This window comes from Lytechinus variegatus, chromosome 15 (genome assembly GCF_018143015.1).
Source record: "Lytechinus variegatus isolate NC3 chromosome 15, Lvar_3.0, whole genome shotgun sequence".
NCBI lineage: Eukaryota > Metazoa > Echinodermata > Echinoidea > Temnopleuroida > Toxopneustidae > Lytechinus > Lytechinus variegatus.
In genome coordinates this window covers 29,226,671-29,249,454 of record NC_054754.1, presented here as the reverse complement: position 1 = coordinate 29,249,454, position 22,784 = coordinate 29,226,671, and the positions used below count along the sequence as shown (strand labels likewise).

The following is a 22,784-nucleotide window of genomic DNA, read 5'->3' as shown; positions in this document are numbered from 1 at the left end:
TCATCAAACACTACGTATTCTATATTATTTTATGGGATCTATTAATTTTAACCAATTTTCATTTTACAAAGTGCTAAATAAGAAGAAAACGGAGTTAAAACAAGACTATACCGGCATTTCAACTTATTCTGTATCATTTTATGGGATCTATTAATTTCAACTAAGTTTCATTTTACAAAGTAGTAAATAAGAAGAAAATGGAGTTAAACAAAACTACCGGCATTCAACTAATTGATAGTTAGACCAAGTGAGTATTACAAAATGGGATGATTGGACCAAACGGGTAATAAGCCAGTTCGTAGTTCCAGTCTCCGCATGATTAGAAGATTCTCCGCATGATCAGAGGCCTGGTCATTGGTACCAAAACGACATGGTGGTTCAACATCTAATGAGATGTCTTGATTATTCATATATTCTTGTGAATTGTGTTTTTCATTTACATCCACACACATAACAAAAACAATGCGTCCACGAACGACTGGAATTTCACAGTTTGCCAAGTACATTGTACAGCATGCTGCATTCAAAGCAGAAATGGAACAAATACCTTCATAGAGTGTTCATTGGTGTGCTATTCCATTCACCTATAATACGATCGCACAGAAACGTTGTTAGAGCTAACAATACGCAAACAGAGGCCTTGTTACAACCAGTTGTTGTGGCAGCGACAATGCATTACTTTCACATTGAAATAAATGTTTTGACTTCACTATGTGGGAGATGTGACTGGGCTTACTGTTAGCACTCTAATAGGCCAACGACGTTATTGTGCGATTCCATTTCTCCATCTTGCTATGTAAGGCATGCTTACGTAATATCTTGCTTTAAAATCTGCCTATCATAATGAAAGAAATAAGGTCATTTGGCCATAATTGCCCATGAAGTAACTCCAAACTGGTCAACTGATAGCAGACGAAGCGGGTTAAGCCATGATGATATCAGATGATCTGAGAATTACTGACCATCTACGAGAATTTCCAGTGGAAATAAAATATATCATCATACCTGGCAGGACAAGCATTAAAAAGAAGCCTAAGTCCCAAAATGTCTACAAAATACTGCTAAAGTAGAACAGATTCCAGTACGCATATCGCATTAATTTAAATGCTAATAATTTTTTTGTCATCTTCAATACAAAAATATCGCTATTTGTTTTATGCTGTAGTCGCAATCACTAAATTCAGTGTCTGTTCTTCTTTGTTTCAGGTCGTAGCAAGGAGCGGTCCTCTGTTTACTTGCTCTCTCGGACGTTCTGGTGCACAGCCTTTCTTTTTAGCGTATCCCATATCCTTGAAAGCTTCTTTGATCTCGAAGAGGATGTTCGCATTGTCGAGTTCGTCCTCCTCCTCTTCGATGCACTCCGGTTTGGGTTCTTCCTTGTGGAGGGTAAAAGTCATCCAAGTAGACCTGTTCCTCTTGACGGTTGCAACGCGACTCTGGGGCTCGTAACCTGGAGCGGTGGCTGTGATTGTGTAGAGACCGGGCATCAAGAGTCGCCAGAAGTCACCATCGATAGCTGAAAGGTAAGCAAGGAAATGAATAAGAATGTTTCAGAAGAAATATATGGTGGTATGAAATGTGAAATAATACTTAACAAGTTAATGTAGACATATAGGTCTCTATGTCACCATAGCCAGTTGAGTGAACACAATCAGGGCACTGGGAATGATTTTTTTTTTCTTTTACTGGGGGTGCTGATGTAAAAAAAAATCACTACAAAATAGACGTTATGTGCATCACGAGAAATTTTACAAGCCCCCCCCCCAAAAAAAAAAAAAAAATCAATAAATCAATAAATAAAAATTTGTCATTTTTCTTACATTTCACTATTTTGTTAACACCTACCAGGATTTCCAGGGAGGGCTGCCTATATGGAAAATAATACACGCAGCACCCCTGAGGAAAAGTTTTGGGGTGCTCCAGCATCCCTAGCACTCCCGCTTCCCAAGGCAATGATCATAATGGGAGGCGCGATAGCTCAGTCGGTAGAGCGGGGATTCGTATTCCGGTGACCTGGGTTCGATTCCCATTTGGTGCGCTAGTACCCTTTGGTAAGACATTAATCCTCAGTACCAAGTCCTTCGGAGAGGACCTTAAGCCGTCGGTCCTCTAGTTGCTTGGTTACAAGCATTCTTGCTTTCTTAGCAATCAGGTAAAAAATCACCACCAACTAATACAGGCCTATGTTTATGTGCCGTCATTTTGATAATACGTACAACTCACTGTTTTTTCTATTTAATATACATTATACTGAGTGAATTTCCCCAAAGGTGTCTATCCGAAGTAAAATCGACAGGACAATGTGCATGCTTTACTTTTGGTACCTTGTAACTGCTGTATTAGGCCTTGCAGCGTGAGGTAAAAACCTCTTTAGATTAAAACAAAATGTATTCTTAATACGAATATTTAATGCACTCCAAATACGCGAAGAGTTAAAAGTGGTAAATCAACCCTTATAACATTGTACAATTATGTGTGGCGCTTTATACTGGAAGCAATTTACGCCCTCATCGATTAAATTTCATGAGAAAGTCACATGTAGAAGTCAAGGAAGGTAAGTTTAAAACAAAGAGACAAAAACGAATCAGTTAGTGAATACATAAAAAGAATATATCATTTTAGAATAGATGAATAAATAAATGAATAAATCAATTCATACTATTATATACATAAATATAGAAACTAAAGACGAAATTGTAATTTTGGAGTTTTGGGCGTCGGCGTAACCATAAGCAAAATGGACAGCAGAGCTGACCTAGTCTGCTGGGCAAACCCTTCACTCGAAATAAGGGTCTGAATGTGCAGCCTACTCATGCCTTGTGTACTGAAGGCAAGTTTTGTATGTGCTAGTCTTTGCGTGGAGGCACACTTGTTGATCAAAGTTCCAATGAGGGTCTGTGCCTGCAGACTAGAGCTGACCTAGTACAAGCACAAACCTATATACATAAAAATCATTTCCGGGTGGGGTCAAAAGTACGAGGGAGTGAAGCGACTGTAATGGTGACATTGGCCGTTTTACATTTTCAGGTTTCAGTTTATCTTGTATGTTCCTCTCTGTGCATATAGAATAGGATTAAAACCATTTAGGCACATGACAAGATGTAAAATTGTAATAAAGAACTCGACGTCCTAAGGAAATTATTTAACAATGATGCTGTCGATCATATACGGACGACAAGTGTCAGGAACAATCTGTTCGTTATGACGTTATAGTCTTAAATGGTGCTGAGCAGTTTTTTTTAATGCACAGAGATGCACGTAGAATTTTACCTGTCATTTATCAACCTGTCAACACCTAACTATCTGTGTGATTGATTTTACTATACTATCCTGTCAGATCTTGGATTGTTCAGAAGGTTAGCAACCCGCAAACCGGTAGACATAATTAAATCATTAGCTGATGTCTAACAGATCTTTAGGAATGCCAGTTGTTGACAGTTTTTAAACACCATAGATTGGAGATTTAATTGATGTAATTTGACCACCTCATCTCCACGAATTAACTTGACAAAAATGCTTCGCATACTGCCATAACAAAAAAAGTCCAATAACCTATAGCGATGTATGAATATACTTCTATGTTCATATTACTAATTTGTTGTCCTTATTTGACGAAATTAAATCATTTGTGTGTAATAGCGGCATGACAAATAAGACTCCTGAAATCTGAAATAAAACATGTTAAAACAAAGCAAATACAGTATGTATGCCGGGATGTATGTCTAGTGTTAATTTCATATAAGGTAAATTGTCTATCTATTCATTTTTTATAGTCTTCACAGGCACCCCTGCTGTGAAACAATATCTTACTTTCATATTCCTTACGATTACATACCGTTCATGGACCTTGGATATTTTTAAATTTGTCTTCATCATCAACAAACGAAATTATTTTTGTTATTCTTAATACCATATCTTAATCTTTCTTTCAATATCATACTCTTCAAATGCAAAAGAGCAAATCTGGGCCTGTCGTCGTGAGACGATAGAACAGAAAAAATGTACAGTTCACTTCGGATCGCACTTTTTAAGGATTTACAGTTCACTCCAAAGGGCTTGGTTCCCAATATCACTCCGAGCGGAATCTGATTATTTTGGAATAGCTCTTTTGAGAGAGTATTTAGTTCACTGTTCACTGGTTTAAGAGTTGACCTGACTGGTACAGGAGATAAGGTTAAAGAAACTGTATTGAAGGTTTTATCATTATCATTATTTTATAACTTTCTCTGATGTTGTCGGTGGTCTGTTAACAATCGATCGCATGGTAGAGGTTGAGCGGAAAATTCGATTAGCCGACACGCTCAAATCAAATTGATCCAAAGTCATTCTTTCCTCGGTTAGGAACCGGCGAGTCATCTCGGTCACATGATCGTGTCGAATCAACACGTGAAAAATGCGGAAGTATTGTCTAGTGCAAAAATTGGAAACTCTTTACAGTCTAATATCAAGGTTTTAAAATTACAACCTGGTACAAATGATACCGAAAGGAGGGGAGGGCGTTGATGGAGATTTTAATTTGGGTCTTGTAGTTGCTTACGCCTCTTTTGTTCGTAGATTATTGCAGTCGTAGTGGGTTTAATTTCAACCATTGAATTTCAACCACTGAATGGTTGATGGAAGGTATGTGTAGTGTTTCAAGTTTCCCCATCCCCTGGCGCTTTCATCCCACGCTATGGCCTCAATTTTATCAAACACATATAAATTTAGGGGGAAAAACCCCGAAGCAAGTTTCATTTTCATGTGATCTCTAATTTCCCACCTAATAAAAACACATTTCAGAAGAGCAAAGGGGCGTGTTTGCTATTATTCAAGAAGCATGTTATCTCGATATGGTTTCAAATGCATCAAGACAATGATCCAACACAACGTGTAAAGCGGGAAATAATGAGTGGGAAGAGGCGGAAAGTCATCCTCATTCAAACAAGATGTTGCCATTTTTACTTTGATTTCAACAGCCATGTCTTTCTTGGGGTTTTTTCGTGTTCGTGAACATGTGATGCTGTCATCATCTGGACATCCAACACTCGTGACACTTTTTTATTGTTCGCTTGTAAAGAACATCTTCATAAAATGAAAAACACATTTTGATGCCATGACGCGAGCACGGAATTGATTTTTGAAAAATACGCCCACTTTGAAATTGGGTGAGAAATCTGAGACTTAAGATGATGAATCCTAAGGTACGATCCTTTTTTTAAAAAAAAGTATACAATTTTGGTGACAGAATTTCGACCACACAAGTAACACAAAAATTTCTTCAAGATATTTGGAAGGAAAGTCTTGGCAGGTAACATAAAGGCCCGGGGTTTCACATTTTCAAAAAACAAACAAACTAGGATTGCTGAAGAAGAGGTGGAGAAGTTCAAATAAACCTGAGGAATTTTAAGAAAGGGTAGAAAGGTAAACGCAAAGTAATAATACTGATGATAAAGTAGTAATCTCTGTCATTTTAGGCTTATGGCGTGTAAATTGTACCAAAAGTGCCTCCCCCTGTCATGTCTGTAACGAGTTACGATGTATATAAAAGACCAAGACATGTACACCCTAAACAGGTTGAACGCTTTTTATTACGAGGGTTTGACGTGTACTTTAAAAGAATTAATTCTCATCATGTCAACGAAAATATTGCATACCTGTAGTGACGTCATGATTTATTGCTGGCCCCGTTACTTTGATAACGGCATCTGGAATCGGCTGTTCTTTAGTGTCAGTAACCTTTCCTTTTATTCCGATGTGTACCTGCAATTAAAGGAAAATAAAACAATCGAAAATCATAATGCATTGTGTAAGAATTTTATGATTTCATTATTTGTTTTTAAAGGCATTACCACCAGATATTGTGCTTGCACGTCTTTTTGAGCGGGTGATAAAGGAAAAGTACAAACCCAACAAAAAGCTGATTTGAAGAAAAAGATAAAAATCTAAGAAGCAAAACACTGAAAATTTGATCAAAATCAGATGTAAAATAAAAAAAAGCATTTTAAAGTTTTGCTTAATTTCACAAAACAGTTATATGCTCATCCTGGTTGGTATGCGAATGAAGACGTCATCCACTCACTATTTATTTTCTATTTTATTATATGAGGTATAAATTTCTTGCTAATTGTCAAGTGAAACAACGATTACTTCCTCTTCAACATGGGGAATAAGCACTGTTTAACGAGTATATGGTTCAGCCAAGTTGGTCCTTCTTGTCAAATATGTAAAAAATGAAATAATGTTTAATTCAAACAATAAAAAAACAAAATAAATAGTGAGTGAAGAACATCATTGACTGTGTGATTTGCAGGTCACTGAATTGTGCATATCACTTGTTTTGTGAAAAATAGCAAAACTTCAAATGTCATAATTTTCTTATTTTACATCAAATTTTGATGAAATTTTCAGCATTATGATAGTTTGATTTTTTTTTTATTTATTCATATCAACATTTTTTCGGGTGGGCTTGACCTTTAATGAGCACCAGACATGCAAGCACCAAATTACCTGGAGCTCTGGTGCACAATATGGTGACACTGTATTATGCTATTTCTTTTCTTACTAATACATCTTGTCCATTAATGATACATTCTTCATGACACGTTGAGCTCTTTTTAAAATTATGTTCTATCTAAATTTGACCTTAGTACCCCTTTGCTATGTAACAGACTCCAGTCCACGTAGCATGAAATAATCGGTTACATTAAATAGCTTTATCAAGCGATGCAATAAATTTCGAAATTCAGTTTGGAGCAAGTTTATTATCACAATGTGAAACATGGCTATAAAAAGTGCAATGCTCTTTCAAATGTCACATGAACCTTTTCACTTTATATATAAAAATCCCGATGAAACTCGATCTCACGCAATCAATCCATTTATTGTTAAATATTCTACATTCTTTTCAATTGGTAACCATGGCAACGAGCAGCGGATGAAGACTGCTCTGCGTCATTTTTCTATTTATAAAAAATGTAATTGATTTATTTCGCCCCTTTCCGATTGATTTCTTTCTTCCAATTCTTGAAGAAGTTATGTTATTCAAATATTCATCCCATGCGCATGTAAGTAGAGGTACACAATTTCAATAGAGAATCAATATTTCACAGAGGTATATTGACTCCTCTGAAAACATATAAAAAGAATATGAACTCTTCCAAAGGATTGCAGGTGCAGAATAAAATCATATTTTGAAAAAGAAAACAGCACATATAATGTTTATACTTTTTTCTTTTTGTCTAAGTTCAATAAATGCATTTTACTTTACTGAGGGTTTGGGAATCTGTCAAAACTCCAAAGTCATTTGAAAGTGGGCAACCGTACTTTTAAAAAATCCTTGTGATTATATGAAAATATATATGTCTCAAGATGTATAGATTCTAAAAAATATATGTTTTTAATATTAAAGCTTTAAACTACTATTATTGATATATTATCATTACTATTAATGTTATTTTTATTATCATTAGTAATAGTAGTAGAAATAGTAGTAGAAATAGTAGTAGTAGTAGTAGTAGTAGTAGAAGTAGTAGTAGTAGTAGTAGCAGCAGCAGCAGTAGTAGTAGTAGTAGTAGTAATAGTAATAGTAGTAGTAGTAGAAGTAGTAGTAGTAGTAGCAGCAGCAGCAGCAGCAGCAGTAGTAGTAGTAGTAGTAGTAGTAGTAGTAGTAGTAGAAGTAGTAGTAGTAGTAGTAGCAGCAGCAGCAGTAGTAGTAGTAGTAGTAGTAGTAGTAGTAGAAGTATATAGCAGCAGCAGTAGTAGTAGTAGTAGTAGTATCGTTATCATCATCATCACTATTATCATCGTAATCACTACTATTAATACTATTATTTTCAATTCTATTATCAGTTGCCTTACCATGCATCCACGTCTTAATGACAGTGTTTCTCATTTTTTGCATCATATCTGATCGACGGTAAGCGTTGGTACATTTATTTTGAGAATTAGAATATGAATATCTGAATCCTTTGTGGATTACATCAGTTTGCACCCTCCGAAGACAGATCATAAATAGACATCATATCGTACACAGGAGATACTCTTAATCTAATTGACCTTTATTGTTAATTTTCAAAGGATGGAAATGGGGGAGCGGGGGACGTTAGACAGTATACATAATGAATCAGCTAAAAATGGCGGATGGCAAGGTCTTCGTCGAGTCTCGACATCCCTAGTTGACGGAAATCGAACTCATCAATGAGAACGAAGACGAGGAACGGAGAGGAAGTTAAAGCAGACAAAAGGTATGATTGAGCAGAACACACACACACATTACAGACAGAAAGTGGGTCACTGCAAATTTTTCAAGATTTAAAACTGGATTTTGTCATATATGTATGAAGTGTATTTCTTTTTAACACAATTATGAATATATCTAATATGTTAAGAAAAAAAATAGTATTCAGATTCGCTGATTTGGTGCGTGGACTGAGCAAATGGATTGAATTAAAATTGGGATATTTCTTTTCATTCTCGGCAGGACAACGCCTGAAATAAGAACTGTTTAAGAAAATAGAATATTGGACCTTTATTTTCAATACTGTAGTAAATCTTTAGAACTTAATAGTGCAGAGTAATAGTTGATGTAGAAGTTGTATTAGTAGTAGTAGTAGTAGAAGTAGGAATAGCCGTCACTGGCGGACAGCCGGCCCGTGCCCCCCCCCCCCCCTTGAGAGACATAATTTAAATTTGTAATGTAAATAAACCGTTTTTACCCGAGTGTACCCCCCCCCCTTGAATGTGAGGACTTTTTTTTTTTGCTTGTCAGATTTTCATCGGGAAATTGTGCCCCCCCCCTTGGAAATTCCTAGATCCGACCCTAGTGGCAGTATTAGTTCAGAAGAAGAATAAAAAAAGGAAGAAGGGAAGGGGAGGAAGAAAGGGTTTACTTCCAATTCGTCTAATTGCCAACTCGTCTACTATCATGTGGTCTACCATCAGTTCGTCCACTACATGGTCTAATTCCCAATTCGTGTACTCACCATTACGTCTAATAACCAGTTGGTCCAAAAGGCATTTAGTCCGTATACTATTCAGTCTAATTGAACTAAGTGTTTATTGTGCAAAATGAATGAAAATGAAAAGGATATAAGACCAACTAGTTATGAGACGAATTGGTTATAGACGAAATGGTGATTAGACGAAGTGATGATTGGACCAAATAATTGTTCGACGAAATGTTGATGGACGGAATGGCATTATATTAAATGAAAGTAGACCATGTGGTGAGTGGACGAGTTGGCAGAAGACGAATTGGCAATTAACCGAAGAAAGAGAGGAGTAAGATGGAAAAAAATCCCTTCCTAGGGTAGCTACCAAGTTTACAAATTGATCATCAGTGAGCTCAGGGGGTGTGGGGCCCTACCTAAAATGTTTAATTTTTGTTATAACAATTATCCTTCAAAGCACGCTCGGTGCCTGACAGGAAGACAGAATGTCACATAAGAAGTCTTTGGCATGACTTGGACGGGGTCGAAGCCACAACCTCTCGCAACTGAGGCAGGTGCTTCTGGACACTCTACCACCATGGAACTATTACAAATGGTCAATGCTACCATAGAGCTATAATAGCTCCATGATGCTACCACTTAGCACCCCTACCCCATCAGACAGATTAGTGTATTTGCACCTGCTGAGCAACTTCGCCCTTAACCCTTTCTTACCCGTTCCATGAATCCTATGAGTGCTTCTTTATTATCATCCCAGAGATCTGGTAGCCTGCTTGCTGGGGGAAACTTGAGGCATCCCATCTCGACCGTGATCTCAAAACAGTTCGTAGCCAGGTAGTTGTAGTCCTGCATACCTGCGATGAAGATAAAAACCAGTGACAAGGAATCAAGGTGAGAAAAATATTATACAACATGGGCAACGAACTGTTCGAGGCTAAAAATTATGTAGCACAATGCTAAGTTACGTCTTTATCTATTTTCACGATAATATTAATTACCCGGGCTAATAAGGGAACACTCTAAAACAAGTTGTGTGAAAAATATCCGCTAGGGTGATGGCTAGTTAATGTTATTTTACCATACGCGGCTGTTATGCAACCTGGTAATATTAACGAATCATTTTATAGTGAAAGTGGGCGAAAGAAAAAAGAGGTCACTCAATGAGAAAATGTAGTACACCAATAGAGGGGTTTACAAAATATAGAGGGCTAGTGGAAATAAATATCACAAGACCGAAGGAATAGTGGGAAGATTACAGGGGGAAGGAGGGCATTAATAGTCTTCTGAGGTGCTGCCAGTAAGACATTCGTCTTGCACTTTTAAGGATACAAATTCAAAACTATAGGCCTATGTTATGGATTGCAATACAGACAGAAGAAAAGTATAAGGGCGTTTTATTGGTAGAGAAGGGCCTGCAAGCATGAGAACGGGGGGGGGGGGCAACAAAATAACCTGAATTGGAAAGGGGAAATGGGGTGTATCGTATTGGTTGATTGTTTGAGATTAAAGTCACATGATTTTTCAAAAGGGATATTCGTTCAGAGTAGTTGAAGGGGCTCGGAATGAGGTCAGAATGGTACGTTAAGCAAAGGTTAAAGGAGTCACGCGTCATTACTATTTCTTATCCGTTCAATTCCCGGTTTCCTCCCCCTCTTCAGATTCTATATTTTGTAATTGAGTCTTAGAACTCTTGTTGGAATGCTCCCCAGGGAGTGGAGAAGGTGCATACATTGTATGTGGGTATGCCAGGATCCGATGGCCGGGATAATAATATATCAGTTGTAAAGCGCTTAGAGACGTCGTTCCGATGTATACAAAAGCGGATTATTATTATTATCTTGTTTCCCCACTCTCTAGCTCGCCCCATCTCTCATACTTTCTTTATTTAAACGCAATTACCGTTTGACAAGGCTAGCGCTTTCAGTTATCAGAATTTTATTTTCCATATTTTTAAGGCAATTCGGCCTGGCAAAGGAGCTATACTGAAGGATATCAAAGTCCACCCCAACAAAAGTTGATTCTAATTAATTAAAAGAAAAAAGACAACAGTCATAACACTGAAATGTAATCAAATTCGGATCAATCGGATGTAAAATCCGTAACATGGATCGACGCCCCGCTCAATCTCGAGACACTCGGGTCAGTGTCGCTGGGGCACTTCTCTGGAAGCAGCTGTATGCCACGTATCCGTTCATTCGGAGTAGCCTAGAGGCGTAGACGCATAGAGGCTCATTACTGACGGCTAATTTCTTCTACTGACAGATTTATTCCGACCGCAAATATATTTCTATCGTCAACGGATGGTAATTACGCATATCTTTTACTGTAGTTTTGGTATTGGACACATTGAATTGAATTGAAATTATCTGTAAAGAATTCATGATATAATTTTGGTTTCCACATTGTAGTTACGACTTTGTATAATCATAAAGATTATTTTTAATAATGCTTGGATTCATTTTTGGATTCCCGTAAAGCGAAAACCGGTTTTGAATGGACCCTATAGGCCACAACAAAATCCGACGTTGACACGTTTCTACAAATCTTATTCAATTGGCTGCACGTTTTGCAGCGTTGGATTCATATATTAAAGCTTTTACCGACTTCAATCACATATCTATAGCATCCTATTGCCCCATCGTTTTACTTTGGTTTTCGTTTATATATAGTTTTAAGTCAAAGATGACTCTATCTCCTTTTGCCATGTTTGCAATTGGCGATATAACAAAAGCACTGTGTATCTATGTTAAAAAGAAAAGAAGCTTTACGGTTTTCATATTTCAAAAAGAAAGGTTTTGAATAATAAAAAATACATATAAAAATTTGAACCTACAGGTGTTTTATCATGTTATTTTTCTAAACCATTGCTTAAAGTTTATTCCAATTCTTAAAAAAGATAGGATCAAATCATACAGCAAACCAGGTTATATAAACTGTACGCAAGTTGTTTGATTTTGTTTTTCGTTATGACATAATCCACAGCTCCTTCATAATTGTGCAAGGAGATTCTCCATGGTTCTACATGTTGACGTAGAGTTCATTTAGTAAAAGTGGTCACTATTAATATTCAATACTGGCATCCGTCACCTTTCAAAAGTGAATGAATCATAGATCAGCAACCTTAATAATGATGTTTTCCATTCCTAAATCTCACCATCAAAGAGCATTAACCTTTCCTATTTTGGTGCTTAACAAAACAATATGCCCTAGAAAAAGTAGACCACTAACCTCTTTTTTTCTTCTTCTTAATTGATATTAACCATTCCACTTACTCATCGTTCATATTTAAAGAGCACCCAAAATCGAATACTCGAGTTATACCCGGCTAGTTACAAGTTCAATTTTTGGGCCTTACATGTATGGCAAATCATCAAACGCTATTTTTCAATTTGATATTTACGGGTCTGAATGCCAATCTTATTTACTTCATAGAATAGACTGTTAATTTTTACATTCGAATTTGACTTTCAAATCTCACGGCCAAATCTTTTTTATATCGGCCTATAGAAATTGCATTTTTTTAAATAGGGTGTCCCACTAAAACTCAGCACGTTTTTAATGTTGAAATTAAACCATCAAGCTGTTTTTACGTAGATTATGCATTCCAAAAGTTATGTGCTTCTCCAATTAAAATAGATATGTTACTATGATTTATGAAGAATGTAACAGCAATTAACTATTGGCCTATAATTATGTTCTTTGTAGACTCGTATTTTTCTAATTAAGTGTCAAAATGATATGTACAATAGCTCTGTTTGTTATACTTCAGCCTAAGTTCATGAAAGGAAATATACTTGGAAACAAAACAAGTCAGAGAATCACGTGGTCTTAAAATGATGAAATCATGTGGCACAAGAAGAACAGACAAAAAAAATATGAGGGGGTGGGAAGGTGAGGTTTGAACTCACTGTCAATGCCTCTTTGTGACCTTTCTATGCATCTCACACCGATTTCATATTTTTTTCAGGGTCGTCTTTGGCCTCGAAAAAGAACCGGTCACTCACCCCTCCTCGGCCGGCCGCCCACCCCTGGACCCAAGAGGACACCACCCAATTAGATACAAATTGTGATCGTGCTTTTTGAGAAAATAACCTTTCAAGGAACCTTGTTTCCTTTTCATCTTGAATGAACCAGTCAAAACATCTTGATTCACCACCGCCCTAGTTTTTTATTCAATACGACTGGGATATTGGTAGACGAAGATCTCAACGCCACGGGGGTGTAAATTTGCCCCCTCTTACTCCCCCTTGCATATGCAGATATGGTGATTTTGTAAAGTCATTCGCAGAGCATTTTGCCCCCCCAAAAAAAAAAAAAATATATATATATATATATGAGTTCCGCACAACATGAAAGTCACCTCAAGGCTCCAGTGCACGATGTTTGCAATATTATATTAGAGCGAATTCAACTTTCTTCAAATTAAACTTGGACGTATTATTATATCTTTTGGCCTGTTACTTTTTTATATATGATATTTGCCATTGAATTATTTGTAGATTGTACTAGATAAATGCCAGGAGCTTTTGTATTCAGGGTCTTCCACATGCTGGTGAAATGATGTCGAATCACTTTTGGTCTAATCAGAAAGTAATGGTGTTTTGGAGTACCCTCTTTTTCAATATGATTACATGAATATGATAAATAAACGACCACTATATTCAAGGCAGACTCTCAATGAAGAAAAATTAAGAAATTCGGAGAGAATTCAAACAAAAGCTACATATTCCCCACAAGAATTACAGTTCCTGTTATTTCATTTTTATTTTGTATTTTTGTTTTGGTGGTAGGAAATAATAGCATATTTCTTTTATATCAAATTAGTTCGCGTAGCAATTTTGAAAGATGATGTGTTTACGATTTAAACATGGTAAAAGAAAGGAGATTAACTCGTATATCTGTCAGATATGAGGGTTGTTTGTCCGGAAGAGGTTGGGTGATATTTGGAGTTGGTTGCAAGCTCTTTCATTTTGAATAATTATGATATTGCTGAATGAGTGTGAATTTATCAAATACAATCTGATGACAGTTAACTGACGGTTTGAACGTTTTTGAAAAAAATATTCAAGGAAGAAACATCCTTCGTCATAATTGCGGAATTATCCAATATCAAATACAACGAGGAATGGCTGAATTCGCGAGGTTGTTTAAATTTTGTTTTTGTCCGTTGCGCACCATAATAACCAAAGCTGCGAATGTGTTTATCATTTAGTACAAAATTTCATAGTTTGCACATTCTGTTCGTGCATTAACATATTGTTTTGATATAAACCAAAAATGGTGTTTGCACTATCAGGCGTAGACATATTTGCCAGCTAAGATATACCCCTACATCTATAACTTGACAAAATGGCCCGCAGAACTTACTCGGAGGTGCTTACGTCTTGTCATTTGTAATGTTCATTAAGAATTAACCTTCTGACATTTACTTATTCTCAAAGGCATAATACAGACTCAATTTGGGAGAAGGAAACCTTATGAAGCCAAGTAAAAATACTACACGGGATTGCATCATTGGACCAGGTAAGAGGTTGCCATGGAGACAAAGTTTGCAACCTCCCCGGGAGAGTACTCAGACACATTAGGGGATCTTCGAAAAAAGTACCTTTATGGTTGCAACGGAAACGGAAAGAAACAGTTCTTGAAGAATCTCAGGTCAAGATCAGACCAAGGAGTTACCCAGTAAGGACCCCCCCTTCATCAGACAGAAATAATGTTGCACGATTAGCATCATGCTTATAGTGCTTAATGCTTTATTATAAAAACGTCACATTGGGTAGCCATGAAGAACCAACTGGTAATGCTAGAGTGCTTCCATGACATTTGCTCCAGCGACAATTGTTCCTAACCCAATTAAATAATAAATAAACCCTAATCCTCATTTTAACATTATTCTGAACCAAAAACCCTATGATAATCCTAACTCAAACCATATTCCCTCTTTGATATGAAGGCTGGAGCAAATGTTCCAGGAGCATTCGTGTCACCGCTGGGGTAACTCATTTGACATACTGATAGAAGAATGTTAAAACACCTATTCCAGTTCAGCTAACATCTGAAAATTTATTATTCACAGTTCCTTGCTCTGGAGAATAGAAACCAAGTTTTGTTATGTAAAAAAAAAACTATGGTCAGTTGCATAAACAAGAAATATGAATACTACTCCCCAATCGTTTTGCTAAAAGTTTTTGCCATTTTGTGTTGTGTTTGCATCTATCATCAAAAGTCCATTCGCTACAGAACACACGCTCTCGCTATTTTCATCAAATTTGTGTCGCGATGGGCCACTGTTTAAGGAAATGAGAAATACAGTCATATTTATTTTAAACCGAAGAAGATGTACATATCAGACGTACATGTAATAGTTTCCTCGTCATTGGATCGGCATCATCATCAATCGTCGTCATTATCATCGCCATCTTATCATCGTAAAAACTACCATTCTACCACTGCCATCATAACAACCACCTCCTATATCCACCACGATCAGCAATAGCAGCAGCAGCAGCATAAAAAACATCAACATTTCCTCCACCTTACCTCCTTTGATGGAGTACCAATCAGCGCCATTGGTGATGCCCCCGTTGAAGACCTCTGCACCCGAGTAGGGGCAAGGTTCCGTCCTGGTGCTCATGAAGGCGTGTTTGGTAGCGTAGGTCTCTGCAAGATGCTTGAAGACAGCATCGTCGGGACTGGCGGTGTAGAAACTTCTTCTGCTTCTGCTCGTGTCGTAAGGGTAGTTGGCAACCATCTCGCCTTCGTGGAGGTTGGCCGATAACACGAATGGGTAGTCGCTTATCCATCTTAGAAGGTTGGCTGTCTCGGGCTGAAGCTGATGATTCAGTGAATGAATGGATGAAAAAAAAACAGAAATATAAACTGATACATGAATGATCTACAGAACGAAACTGAATCAGTAAACTTAATATCCCAATTTCATTACGAAATTGTTCAGATTGGAAGTCTTACCTTGTGCGTTTGACAACAGCATGAATACGTGGACAACACAAATATTGCCGTCTAGATAACTAGTTAGATTTTAGGGAAGGACAGATGTAGGTTTGATCAATTTGATGTCCGTAACTCACCAAATGTTAGTCTACGTTGTCCTGAGGTTTGTAATATTCTTGAGGCAATGTGATGATTTAAAATTGCTTCGAAATAGCACATAATCTAATGGAAACGCTTTTCAATGGATTTTTCTTCGATAGCTTAATTTTGCGTTATATTATCTTCAAAATAAAGTAACTTTAATATCTTAATATTTAATTATCCAGTGTTATTAATATTGCAAATATTGACTATTGCAAAGGGGTAATTATTATTTTATTCCATTAATAGCTGAAATTGAAGAAAATAGAATCATGTAATTACTCGTGCCGAAAAGATTGCCAATTTCGAGATCACCTTTCACTCTCTAATAACAAATATTGACCGGTGTATATGATTTTTCTCCTTAGGAAAATACCTGACAATAGATTACTCATCTGTTTTGTTTGGGGTTTTAAAATTATTTTTTTCAGGGATATAAAGACCACAAAAACCAGCTAACATTTCAGATTTGAAATAAAAGATGACTTATCACCAAACAGTTCCATTCCTCACGGCAAAACGCCTCCGAACCACGCGATCGTGCGTTTTTTATTCATCATTAACACTCACCGAGCAATCACCTTTTCGTCAAGTATTGACCTTTTGTAATATTTGTATTGCCTTTGGCTGTGAAAAAGAGATTCTCGAGTATATTCGATTTCGGTAGTCGTTTTCTTTACGTATCCGTTGTCATGGATACTGAATATATACAAGGTTAAATCTGACCTTTCATATTGATATATCATAATATCTTCTTTGTATACAAGATTTATGCCAGATTTTAAATTGTGCGAATATGATAATGACGTAAAATGCAATGTATGTTAACTGTAGGGTTAGTGCCCTCTGTATTTTTTATATAATGGATTTGTTTACCCCCCTCTCTCTCTCTCACTCTTTCTCCCTGATTATCTTGGCTTATTGTTCTTTACAAAACGGGATTTTTCCAAGTAAGCTTAAGTTAGCGAAAGTTATTCCTGTCTACAAGAAAGGGGATAAATGTGTATTGAATAACTACCGTCCAATATCAGTACTCTCTACATTTTCTAAGATTTTTGAAAAACTTGTTTATACTCGCCTCATGTCATTTCTATGTAGTAATAATATTTTGTATAATAGACAATATGGTTTTAGGAAAAAATATTCTTCGTATATGGCATTACTTGATTTTAACACCATTTCTGAAACATTTGAAAATAAGCAATTTTTGATCGGAATATTTTTAGACTTATCAAAGGCGTTTGATTGTATCAATCACAATATTTTAATAGAAAAACTGAAATTCTATGGAATTAGAGGTTCTTGCTTGGATTGGTTTGTAAGTTATTTAAATAATAGACTCCAGTATGTATCAATTGACAATGTGTCCTCTGAAATAAAATCAATTTCTTTAGGCGTACCCCAGGGATCAGTATTAGGCCCGTTACTTTTTCTTTTATACGTTAATGATATTCAATACGTAAGTGATATACTCAACCCAATTGTTTTTGCAGATGACACCAATTTATTTTTAACAGGGGACAACGTACAGACGCTGAATAACACTCTCTCTACTGAATTATCTAAGGTCAATTCATGGTTTTTAGCAAACAGACTTAAATTAAATCTTGATAAAACTGTTTGTATGTTATTCCAACCTAAAAATAAAAATATTAATTGTAATGAAATAGATGTATGTATCAATGGTTGTAATATACCATTTGTTCATTTGACTTAATTTTTGGGGTTACCATAGATGATATATTAACTTGGAAAGAACATATTAACAGCGTGTCTTGTAAAGTAGCACAAACATTAGGTGTCATGAACAGACTTAAACATATATTACCTTTGAATATCCTTCTTAATCTGTATTATACAATGATTTTACCTCATTTTAACTATTGTAATATTGTTTGGGGAAATTGTTCTGATTGCCATCTGAGTAGATTAAGAATACTTCAAAAACGTGCAATAAGAATTATCACAAACTCTAGCCCTCGTACACACACTGCACCATTTTTTGCCAAATATAAAATACTCACTATAGATCAAATTAATAATCAACAAACTGCTATATTTATGTATTCTTATTACAATAATCTCTTGCCAAACTTTCTTAATAAATGTTTTGTACAGAATAAATCACTTACTGGTCGTCTAACTAGACAAGCTAATGATCTTTTTATTCCAAATTTCAAATACACATTTTCACGAAACACTATTCAATATGTCGGACCTAAACTTTGGAATTCTTTATCGAATGAACTCAAACATTCCCCCACACTCCTGTCTTTCAAACGGAAATATAAATTTTATCTATTTACTCCATAAGATAGTTTTATATTTGCCTCTCCCTCCCCTTTATTTGTCTTTTACTTTCTTTTGCTTTGTCTGGGGTTTTTAGGTTAAGTATCTATTTTTTCTTATGTAATTTATGTATTCCATTTTTTTTCTTTCATTGGGGATTGACCTTGATAGATCAATATGGCCTTTGTCAATCCCCTCCACATTTTGATTTTCTATGTTCTTTTTTATGTATATATTGTTACTATTTATAATTGTATTTGTTATTATCTACGTATGTGCTCGATTGTAATGTTTATTACATGTCTTTTTACTCAATATGTGGAAATAAATTGAATTGAATTGAATTATATTTTTTTAGAAGACCCGGCCCTTCTTCCCCCTTATGCTTTGCATTCATTTTTATAATCGATTTCTTTTTTCAACCAATGTCAAATGGGTATGAATGTATTCTTTGCTGGATTCGTAACTTGAGTTGAAATCACAATTAATATAAGTAAAAAAAAAAAACAACGTAACATTTTCCTGCATTTACATAAATGGAATTCAATATATTTTCTATAAAAAAAACTTGAAATCTATTTCCAGTTCAAATATTATCAGGGTTAAATTTCAAGGTGATAACGCCTTTGAAATAAATTTATCAAAGACAAGTAGATTTAAAAGATATGAAGAGTTTTGTAACTCTACAATCGTTTTTGTTTTAGTTGTTGCCCGGCTATCATTGAAGAAGTTTCGTTTTTACTACAGTAATATAGTTGGATATTAAAACAGAGCAAACTTTGAGCTAAATATGTTCATACATCCATACTCTATCAATATGGTATAAACAAAAAATGTTAAATACAGATGAAGGAAATAATAAATACCCTTGGTCAACTTTTCAGGAAGAGCTTTAAGGGATAAGAGGAAACCCCATCCGAAATCTTAAAAGAGGCATTTGAGACGTTTTTGTAAAAAAAAAAAAACGCTCTATAAAAGCTGAAAACTACATAATAATCCTTCAAATTTATACTACCTTTACAGCCTTGATTGCCAGGACGTACGAAAACACAACGTGAAATCAAACTTGAACACTTCGACCCGTAAACGTGTCATAGTATCATATCTACTGAAAACACCCTTTCAAGGTATGAGTCAGTGGTCATTCGTGAAGGGGATGATTGAGGGAATGTTTTGTCATATACGTCATACTCTACACCCATAATAACGCTGCCTCCCCTGGGGCGACACCCCCCCCCCCCTCCATGATATTTTTCTTCTTCAAGAAGTGACAGAACTCCAAAATTGAGAAATATAGATAAGGGCCCTCAAGTTGGTCGTCCCCACCCCATCTTAATACCTTGCTATCATGAGTCTTAATAAGGCGCCATAATTCCCATTTGCAATGCGTAGATCCAAATACAATAATGTTTTACACTGTTGTCGCTTCATCATTTTATTTTTAAGGCCGCTTTTACATTTCTAACATTATACCTTTAAAAGATCCGATTTGAGTGGAATGAAATGATGATTTTGGCCTCCTAGACGCTCGCTCTCGTACGCCATGTTGTTGAGGTTAGGAAAGTTTCTGTTAAGATCCTCTCCATTCGCATTCGTTCTTCCGTAGAAAGGCAGCGACAGTCCCTATGGCATAAGGTAATTCAAAATTAATAATTCGAAAAATCGTTTAAAGAAAATGTTCGGAGCATAATGATTATTATTCTTCCTTTTTAACATAGATATATGCATGTATAGCTTTACTGTTTTCCATTGTTCCCAAGGTCAAATGACTGCTCATAACATAGCGCCCTCACTTTCAAAAAGTTCACACAAAGTAGGAAATCCGTTTGGAAAAGAGACGCTCTTCGCCATGTTATTTTTATAATCGAATGTCGATGCTTTTCCCCAAAGTCAAATTACCGCAAGACTGAACAAAATGTTCTTTTAAATCTCTATTTGAAAAAAAAAATGTGACGGGGCAAACAATCAAAATCGTGCTTGATAATGTTTTCAATATTCAATTGGAGTTGTCGCAGGCTATAGAAGCCATGCAATTTGATTGGGAAAGTGTAGAATTATCGGATCGATTTCACTACCGATTGTAATTCATCACAATTTTCATTCGTCTGCAATCACTATATGTTAAAATCAGATTGGCAATTGCTTAATCTTGGTAAAATATCATACCTGAGAAGAATTGAAGAGCTCGTAGGCTTCCTGAAAGCCGTCTGGATTCATCGAAAATAAGATATGTAACCTAGTCTCATTGACCAGTCGTTGTATCCTGAAATCCTTCTTGTAGTATTGCATACATAGGTATTCGGCGAGGTGAATAAGGAGCTCTCGACCAATGGGTTCATTGCCGTGCATGTTTGCTATGTATTTCATCTCTGGCTCTCCTGCAAATGGAATTAGAGAGATTTGAGATTTATTAACCCTTTACCTACTGGAACAAGGTGATTCCTGTACAAGGTCTATGGGGATTACAAAATTCAGTAGTCAACTGGTTAAGAAAAGATTTACTTCAGGATTATAATATGATTTTGGAAAGTATGATTGATACGCACTTACCACCTCGATCGAAATGGATAACTCCGTCGATATCTAAACTAAAACACGAGATCTCGTACCCTAAACTCGATTTTTATTAAAACATTGGTCTAAAGTTTGTGGTTTAACTATGGACAGCCAACTGTGACACAAATCTCCAACAACAACACAGCAAAAAATTGTGGTGTTAACCGGTGTACATAACACCAGTTATTCTACACCGGTGTTAAATTGACAGTGTTAGTTTAACACCTATATAGGTGTAATTGAAACAGGTTTAGTTACATTTACACTCTTTGGTGGTATGTTTAATCTCTATGGTGTACTTCTAACACCTCATGGTGTGGTCCTCTATCAACACCAACTGGTGTCCGTTTTAATACCACAGTTCTTACAGTAAATGTTCAGTCAGGGCAGTGGGAGGATAGAACCTCCAATTTTCCTGATTCAATTCATGAGCTCATTTGACGCTTGAATCATTCAAGCTGTCTTAGAATGATAACAACATTTCACCCTTCATGCCATTGTAGCTTGGACAAAAACCATGTAAAAAGTATTAGATATTGTGACACATTCGGCTTCCCATAGAGTTAGCACAATGTTAGACCATGGTCTAAGTTAAACTAGACCGAATACAGACTGAAGTTGACGTGTTTCATTGTAAAATAAGATTTGACCATAACCAAACTCGTAATCCCATGGTTACCAGTGGAGCATTTTAGTCATTTATTTTCGCTGTCTTATTGAATTCCGCTAATGCATAATAACTATCAGTGAAAATCCCTGGCAAAAATCTTAAACAAAACGGTCACCTGAACGTTGAATTCAAACTTTGATAATATTATATGTAGCAAGTCTATGGTGTCTTAATTTCATTATTGAAATCATATGACTCTTGTATTCAGCCGTAAAAAGTAAGGACTTTCAAAACTAATCATGAAAAACATTTTATCCTTTCTTAAAATTTTCATAGCAGTTGTTAATTTTAGAAGTATTTTTACATGTGCTCGTCACATATTCTGTATTTTTGGATATATTGGCTTTTCCCCATACTTTTTATTTCTGTTATTGTTTTACATACCTTAGTTATCATATACGCCTTTTTCACAATTTGAAAAGTACCGTATATATTCTATTAAAATTGAATTAACTCATGTCTATCGTCGGTTATAATACTAACTTTATTTTCCTTTTCATGAACCTAACATTATAGGCCTAAAAGAACTGTGACCAAAATAATGATTTGGTTATCCATGTTATAGAGATAATGAAATGAAATGGGTTTTAAACCTTGGTTTCATTGCGACATTACAGTGAAGGCCCAAATACAAATGCCTGGCTGTAGTGTAGACCATGGATAATGTTAAAGTACAACCACAATCAAGTTTGTGGTGCAATGGAGAACATGTTAACTCAGAAGCCTGAAGGTTGAGACAAGGATCTCATTTCCATGTTTCCAAACGCAGAGGTTACCCACGGGTTACCCACTTCCCCCGTGACCTTCAGGTAGCTCCAGAGATCTCACCTACTGCAGGTAAGACTCTTGATGACAATGCACAATTAACTGCTTCTCACCAAACACACGTTGCGGCAACATCCTTGAAAGATGATACATGTCGAACAACTTCCTGCTGGGGTTCAGGAACACGACTCTTTCAAGAAGCAAGCTTCCTTCGAGGATCCAACCAAAGGAAGTTGCGGGGTGTTTGGGAAACAGAGCATGGAATTCGCCCGTATCTTCACCCTCCCCTCAATATTCAGGTCTCCCCTGATGCCCCCACTTGCGTCAGGCATGGACTAACAGTCACTTATTTGAACTTCAAAGCAGATGAAGACAGTTCCGCTGTACAAGATGACGCTGTAAGGTGTTAACCATATGGAGAACATGAGTCTGTGCTTAAAGGCACTGAGATATCCTTGCCAAAGTATGTTACATGGATGACCTAA

The 22,784-nt window shown here is 36.2% G+C and overlaps 1 protein-coding gene across 1 annotated transcript; it reads right to left on the bottom strand.

The window, feature by feature from the left end:
• Nucleotides 1–436: 436 nt before the first annotated feature.
• On the bottom strand, nucleotides 437–22,452 carry LOC121428428 (carboxypeptidase E-like). Its single transcript, XM_041625029.1, has 7 exons — nucleotides 22,413–22,452; nucleotides 20,475–20,686; nucleotides 19,782–19,931; nucleotides 15,468–15,759; nucleotides 9,642–9,781; nucleotides 5,634–5,739; nucleotides 437–1,516 (listed from the first exon to the last, which is right to left on the bottom strand). The coding sequence occupies exons 1-7, from the start codon at nucleotides 22,450–22,452 to the stop codon at nucleotides 1,203–1,205; spliced, it is 1,254 nt and encodes a 417-aa protein (XP_041480963.1). The 3' UTR covers nucleotides 437–1,202.
• Nucleotides 22,453–22,784: the final 332 nt, after the last annotated feature.

Bases quoted from the DNA above. Each gene is read 5' to 3' on its own strand.
- LOC121428428 (XM_041625029.1), bottom strand. From the start codon at position 22,452: ATGTATCATCTTTCAAGGATGTTGCCGCAACGTGTGTTTG. The intron at 20,687-22,412 runs GTGAGAAGCAGT...TTCCATTTGCAG, and splicing joins GTTGCCGCAACGTGTGTTTG to GAGAGCCAGAGATGAAATAC. The intron at 1,517-5,633 runs GTATGCAATATT...CTTACCTTTCAG, and splicing joins AAATCATGACGTCACTACAG to CTATCGATGGTGACTTCTGG.